This window comes from Scyliorhinus canicula, chromosome 8, assembly GCF_902713615.1.
Source record: "Scyliorhinus canicula chromosome 8, sScyCan1.1, whole genome shotgun sequence".
Lineage (NCBI taxonomy): Eukaryota > Metazoa > Chordata > Chondrichthyes > Carcharhiniformes > Scyliorhinidae > Scyliorhinus > Scyliorhinus canicula.
In genome coordinates this window covers 42699733-42707275 of record NC_052153.1, presented here as the reverse complement: position 1 = coordinate 42707275, position 7543 = coordinate 42699733, and the positions used below count along the sequence as shown (strand labels likewise).

Sequence of the window (7543 nt, the reverse complement as noted above, 5' to 3'; positions counted from 1 at the left end):
ATAGTATGTTATGTGGTCCAGCCAGATGTGCCAGTGAATGACAAAACCAATTGCGGGATTCTCTGGTCGCCAAAATCGTGTTTGGCGATCGGCTGGAGAATCCCCGTTTACGCCGAAATCGGGAGCTCCGCCGCTTTTGCAATATTCTGCCATCTCAATCGGCGTTCAACGGTCACAGGGCGTAACCTGAGGCCCTCCCCCGATGGGCCGAGTTCCCGACAGCATGGAACACTTTGTATTTATGTGAACCCGGTGTGGCGGCTGCGGACTGAGTCCAGCGCTGCCACAATCAGAGGGGAACCATTCCACTGGCAGAGGAGCCTTCGTCAGGGGCTAGGGTGATGAGGCGGACTACAGGGGGGCAGTTCTTGGCAGGCCGGGTCCGCGCGGCTGTGCCATATTGCAAGCCGCCGCCTTGCACATGCACGCCCATGGACCCGGCCATTCTTCGGCTGTATCCACAGTAAAGCTAGAGGCTTCACGCTGCGTGCCTGCTAGCCCCCCACCAGACGGAGGATCGGTGGCGCTTTTGCGCCGTTTTTCAGGCGTAAAACATCCCTGTTCCCACTCCGGCGTCAGCTCTTATTCTTCAAATCGGAGGATCCATCCCCATATCAAGTCTGCGTCCTTTGGACTTGAGGGAGTGGAGGGGAGGGCATACTGGGAGTTTGGTCAGGGGTGAGAGTGAATAATGACTTTAATGATGACTCGAATATCAAAGATGAAGGTGTGTGGTAGCTGCAAAAGTGGGCGATGAAAAGTTAAGACACTAATTTTGAAAGTTAAGTGAATTGGTGAATCCAGGGGTGGAAAAGCAAGGGGTATATGGATGGAGAGTGATACAAGCGATCAGAGATGATCTTATCTAGAATTGATCTTTTGGGAGGAACAAAACCACCTGAGATGGCAAGGTCAAGTGGGGTGGCTGTGAATGAGTTTACATGGAGGGAGAGATTAAGGGAGAATAAAAGGGCAGTTAACTCCGATGGGAGAGAGCATGGTCGAATTCAGCAAAGATAAGTTGCTCAGTGCAGACACTGAGGGAGGAAAGAAGCGTGTATTGTGTGATACTCTGGTGGGCAGTAGAGAATGAAGATTTGATTGCGAGCAAGATGAGATGTTCAAAAAGAGAAATTACAGGAGGGATAGCGGTGTTGTGATTTGGTGATCAGGTCCACACTGCCGCTGTGGTAATCTGTGAGGGACGAGTTGTGGTAGTTGTAGTGGGTGGGGAGGCTTCATTTTGGGGAAGGTCATCACTGCATGTTTTTTATGCATCAATAAAAATACCAGACAAGCAGGGCATGTTACTCCAAAACTAAAAATCAATAAAACTTTACAAGAGTAACTGGTTGAAAGTTATTTTATTTCCTCATTAGATAAGTTTTCAGTTCACAGTGTTTGGTTTCACCAAAGTGAAAAGCTTGGTAGAAGACTCCTTAGGCAACCTGAAGACTATGTGAAGTGAAAGAAATTAACAATCCTATATGGTTTGCCGTACAGAAATAAAAATAAAATCATGTTTAAAATGTATGTGCCTCAGCAGGGACACTTGGATTATGTAATTTGGGGACAGAATTTCAATTTGCTGCCACAGGAAGAGACTGCCAATATGGACTGGCTGGTTTATTACTGTTCTCACTGAAATTGCACTTCATGGATTTGGTTTCATTAGAAGTGAAATTTAGGTTGTTTAACATCAATCTACAATGCCTATTTTTTACCCAGTTGGGAAAATTTGAAAATATCCACAAATACTACTTGAATCCAAGGATGGACAACTAGGCAGAAAAGATGAGAAAATAATTTTCATCTGTATAGTGCTTACATGACTTCAGGTGGCCCCAAAGCTTTGCAGCCAATGTGCTCTTTTGATGTGTACTCACTGTTGTAATGTAGGAAACGCAGCAACCAATTTATGCACAGCAAGCTCCCACAAACAGCAATAGTATAAATGACCAGTGGTGGCTGGTTGAGGGATAAATATTGGTCAGGACACCAGGTAGAACTGCCCTGAAATGTCATGGGATCTTTTACATCCATCCAAGATGAGAGATGAGGACCTCAGTTTAATGTCTCATCTAAAAGACAGCATCTCCGACAGTGCAGCACTTCCTCAGTACTGCACTGTAGTATCAGCCTAGATTTTGCACTCCGGTCCATGGAGTAGGTCATCAACCCGAGACGCAAACGTGCTACCACTGAACTACGGGCGACATGTCAAAGAAATAAAGATTTGCATTTATATTGTGCCTTTCAAAACCTCAAGGTCCCAGACCTCTTCAAAACCAAAAGAGGGAATTATATGCGCTTGTGATAGGCTCCAAATCAGTGCTCTATCCTAAACATACAAATCACAATACTATATTTTAAACAAGATGTTTTAAAAAATAGGTGAAGCTAAAACCTGTCATTTAGATTGCCACGTTATTTACATAGAACTAAAAAAAACCCTGCAGGTATCAAGATGTACAAATAACGCTGATCTCCTAAATGTGAAAATTGCTGACCAACACAGACTCAGTGTGGTTTGTAGATATAAGAAAATAAGATTTTAAACAATCAGCATGCTAAATTACAAATAAACCGGCCTACTGAAATATGCCTTACACAATCTTTTATCAGATAAAAAAAAAAATCCCAAATGATCTGTGATCCGAATGAAAGTTCAGAAATTACGAGTAATTCAGTTAGTTTTACTTTAAGCTACTTATGGTTAAGGGGCACAAGTATAAATCATGACCTGCAGTAGCTGAAAAAGGCAGAGATGATATTGTTAGCTTGGCCAAAACACCATGCAAAAACAAGCACATAAACAGGACAAAAATAATTTGAACACAAAAATGTCAGTGCACTTGTTACCTTTTTAAAATCTGCAAAATTGACATTTTACAAAAGTAGGGTTGAAATAATTGAGTTTTAAAAATGTTTGACAGTATTATACTAAAAAGTTTGAAATTACAAGATGGGAATTTATTTCTCATGGGAATGCTGGAGATGGAGCGTGTAATTCAGCCACTGAGCCACAGTCTATTCCTACAGCAGTCCATGGCAGATATGCTGAGCCCCTCTTTCTGACACTTGCTATACATCTTTGGTGCAGGACAACATGGAACCTTGTTCAATTTTAAATAGCAGCTAACAAAACTAAATTCTAGCAGTGAAAGAAGAACTTGTACAAAAAGATGATATGCATCATGCTCATGGGACTGGACTGTCTTGACTGCACCATAACACAGTATGCGGACAATCATTTGAAAACACCGATTTTATTCCGCTATTAAGGCAGTCTGCATTGGGTGACGTGCAGGAGATTACAGAGACATTTACACCACAATAAAGCAGAACAATTTAGCAAATAAGGTGAGTGCTTCTCCACTCATGTGGTAGTTGGTTCAAGGGGCTGAAGCATCCACAGCAAGCATGAGCTCAGTTCTCTTCAGGTCTGAAGTAGTATCTCACAGGAGGACCTGGCAGGTCTTCCTCACCATCAGATTCAGGTGCAAATGACACAGTCAAATCAACATATTTCCTCTCTGTTGCTGGTTTCACTAACTTATGCATACTGTAGAGGAAAAATAAATACAAGAATGTAAAACTTCAAATGGTTTAAGTTTAATCAAAGATTGGATACTACCATTCTTTTCTCCGCTCAGCCAAAAGTGACCCTTTGCAGCTGGATTATCAAGTGCTCTACAAGTGCATCCTGTAAATCGTTAATGGCTGAGTGATAACGGTTGGAAGGACACTGGGAAAACACCTCGAGCCTTCTCTGAATTGTACCCTGGGAACTTTTATGCCCACTTAAGGGGGCAGACAGGATGTCGGCTAAACTCATCCAAAACGTGGCATCTTCAACTTTGTAGAACTCCTTCAGTTTTGTGCTGGAGTGCAGAACTTACAGTTGGCTTACACGGTTTCCACTTGCGTAAAACAAATGAGCTAAAAAAAATCATACCTTGCTGAGTGCAGAAGAAACCCTCGGACATTCTGTTCCAATGGAAATAAAACTAAATTTTATTTACAAGCAAGCAGCTTGTACTAAACTGTCACTTCCTGTTAATCTCTCAGAGCCAGCGATGGCACAATCAAATCCATTTTTTCATGTAATCAAACCAATCTATTTTACTCTCAATAGATTTCCCATCGTTTTACAATGATAAATATTTCCATTTGGATCAGATGAAGCTGACTCTCTTAGAACACTGTACCCCCCAGGTCACTAATAATCAGTTTGGGTAAATTTCCCAGTAATACATCTAAATATTGTGCCTCAACACCAAAATCAGAATAAGATCCCAGCTACAGAGATCATTTCCATTTTTCCCACCTCATTCCACACCATTTCTAAGTGAGATTGTTCATTTCTGCTGATTTTGCTGCTGTTGTGTGCAAAGCTGTCTGAGATAGTAGCCCACATGAGGAAAACTCCCCCCCCCCCATCACTCTGTCCAGATTACAACACAGGTCATGGATGTGGTCAGCTTTGACAAAATCAGGGTGGCACGGTGGCGCCGTGGTTAGCACTGCTGACTACGGCATTGAGGACCTGGGTTCGATGCCGACCCCAGGTTACTGTCCGTGTGGAATTTGCACATTCTCCCCATGTCTGCATGGGTTTGACCTCCACAACCCAAAGATGTGCAGGGTAGGCGGATTGGCCACGCTAAATTGCTCCCTATTGGGAAAAAAAATAATTGGGTACTCTAAATTTAAAAAAGACTTTGACAAAGAGTCATCCTGACACGAAATGTTAGCTTTGTTCTCTCAACACAGGTGCCGTCAGACCCATTGAGATTGTCCACCATTTTCTGATTTGTTTCAGATTCCAGCATACACAGTAATTTGCTTTTATCATGGATGTGGTAGCTGGCTTCAGCTATAATACTGGGATTCTGCAAACCTCCAGACTCTCCAGGGGTCTGTGATCTGGCGGCCACAATGTGACTGCGCTCCAAGAAGTCTTGATCTGATTGGCCAATTTGACTTTTTAAGATCGCTGTTGCTGAATTGAAAAGTTCGCAGCCAACAGCGAAGATCACGAGGAAGAGAGGCAGTGTGGTGGTGCAGCGATTGGACCGGCCATGGAGCGAGTGGTCCAGCCTCAGATTGTGCGGGTATCGGAGCAAGTGTTTGATAGATGTGTGAGAGAGAGAGAGAGAGGGGCGAGTGTGAGAGAGAGAGGGCGAGTGTGAGAGAGAGAGGGGCGAGTGTGAGAGAGAGAGGGGCGAGTGTGAGAGAGAGAGGGGCGAGTGTGAGAGAGAGAGGGGCGAGTGTGAGAGAGAGAGGGGCGAGTGAGAGAGAGAGAGGGGCGAGTGAGAGAGAGAGAGGGGCGAGTGTGAGAGAGAGAGGGGCGAGTGTGAGAGAGAGAGGGGCGAGTGTGAGAGAGAGAGGGGCGAGTGTGAGAGAGAGAGGGGCGAGTGTGAGAGAGAGGGGGCGAGTGTGAGAGAGAGAGGGGCGGAGTGAGAGAGAGAGAGGGGCCGAGTGAGAGAGAGAGGGGCGAGTGGAGAGGAGAGGGGCGAGTGTGAGAGAGAGAGGGGCGAGTGTGAGAGAGAGAGGGGCGAGTGTGAGAGAGAGAGGGGCGAGTGTGAGAGAGAGAGGGGCGAGTGTGAGAGAGAGAGGGGCGAGTGTGAGAGAGAGAGGGGCGAGTGTGAGAGAGAGAGGGGGCGAGTGTGAGAGAGAGAGGGGCGAGTGTGAGAGAGAGAGGGGGCGAGTGTGAGAGAGAGAGGGGCGAGTGTGAGAGAGAGAGGGGGCGAGTGTGAGAGAGAGAGGGGCGAGTGTGAGAGAGAGAGGGGCGAGTGTGAGAGAGAGAGGGGCGAGTGTGAGAGAGAGAGGGGCGAGTGTGAGAGAGAGAGGGGCGAGTGTGAGAGAGAGAGGGGCGAGTGTGAGAGAGAGAGGGGGCGAGTGTGAGAGAGAGAGGGGCGAGTGTGAGAGAGAGAGGGGCGAGGGTGAGAGAGAGGAGGGGCGAAGTGTGAAGAGAGAGAGGGGCGAGTGTGAGAGAGATAGGGGGGGGCGAGTGTGAGAGAGAGAGGGCGATGATGTGAGAGAGAGAGGGGGAAGTTGTGAGAGAGAGAGAGAGGGGGGCTGGTGTGAGAGAGAGAGGGCTAGTGTGAGAGAGAGAGGGGCGAGGTGTGAGAGAGAGAGGGGCGAGATGTGAGGAAGAGAGAGGGGCGAGTGTGAGAGAGAGAGGGCGGAGATGTAGAGAGAAGAGGGGGGGGGGGGGGGGCGAGTGTGAGAGAAGAGGGGCGGAGGTGGTGAGAGAGAGAGGGGCGAGTGTGAGAGAGAGAGGGGGGTAGGGTCGCTTGAGAGAGAGAGTGCAGAGTGTGGAAGGAGAGAGGGGGCGAGTGTGGAGAGAGAGAGGGCCGGGAGTGTGAGAGAGAGGAGGGGGGGAGCCGTTGTGAGAGAGAGGAGGGGCGAGTGTGAGAGAGAGAGGGGCGAGTGTGAGAGAGAGAGAGGGGCGAGTGTGAGAGAGGGGCGAGCGTGAGAGAGGGGCGAGGTGAGAGAGAGAAGAGGGGGCCGAGTGTGAGAGAGAGAGGGGCGAGTGTGAGAGAGAGAGGGGCGGTGAGAGAGAGGAGGGCGAGTGTGAGAGAGAGGGGCGAGTGTGAGAGAGAGAGGGGCGAGTGTGAGAGAGGAGGGCGGTGTGGAGAGAGGGGCGAGTGTGAGAGAGAGAGGGGCGAGTGTGAGAGAGAGGGGCGAGTGTGAGAGAGAGAGGGGCGTGTGAGAGAGAGACGGCGAGTGTGAGAGAGAGAGGGGCGAGTGTGAGAGAGTGTGACAGCGAGTGTGAGAGAGAGACGGCGAGTGTGAGAGAGAGATGGCGAGTGTGAGAGAGAGACGGCGAGTGTGAGAGAGAGGGGGCGAGTGTGTGAGAGAGAGAGGGGCGAGTGTGAGAGAGAGAGAGGGGCGAGTGTGAGAGAGAGAGGGGGGCGAGTGTGAGAGAGAGAGAGGGGCGAGTGTGAGAGAGAGAGGGCGAGGAGTGTGAGAGAGAGAGAGGGGCGAGTGTGAGAGAGAGGGGCGAGTGTGTGAGAGAGAGAGGGGCGAGTGTGAGAGAGGGGCGAGTGTGTGAGAGAGAGAGGGGCGAGTGTGAGAGAGAGAGGGGCGAGTGTGAGAGAGAGAGGGGCGAGTGTGAGAGAGGAGGGGCGAGTGTGAGAGAGAGAGGGGCGAGTGTGAGAGAGAGAGGGGCGAGTGTGAGAGAGCGGGGGCGAGTGTGAGAGAGAGAGGGGCGAGTGTGAGAGAGAGAGGGGCGAGTGTGAGAGAGGGGCGAGTGTGAGAGAGAGAGGGCGAGTGTGAGAGAGAGAGAGGGGCGAGTGTGAGAGAGAGAGAGGGGGAGTGTGAGAGAGAGAGGGGCGAGTGTGAGAGAGAGCGGGGCGAGTGTGAGAGAGAGAGGGGCGAGTGTGTGAGAGAGAGAGGGGCGAGTGTGAGAGAGAGAGGGGCGAGTGTGAGAGAGAGGGGGCGAGTGTGAGAGAGAGAGGGGCGAGTGTGAGAGAGAGAGGGGCGAGTGTGAGAGAGAGGGGAGAGTGTGAGAGAGAGAGGCGAGTGTGAGAGA

The 7543-nt window shown here is 49.1% G+C and overlaps 1 protein-coding gene across 1 annotated transcript in view; it reads right to left on the bottom strand.

The window, feature by feature from the left end:
* Nucleotides 1–1347: 1347 nt before the first annotated feature.
* The window catches only part of uba6 (ubiquitin like modifier activating enzyme 6), a 201878-nt gene continuing 195682 nt past the window's right edge, over nt 1348–7543 (bottom strand). The window contains exon 33 of the mRNA XM_038804447.1: nt 1348–3565. Coding sequence (XP_038660375.1) covers nt 3430–3565 — 136 coding nt within the window. The 3' untranslated portion in view covers nt 1348–3429. The remainder of the gene's footprint in view (nt 3566–7543) is intronic.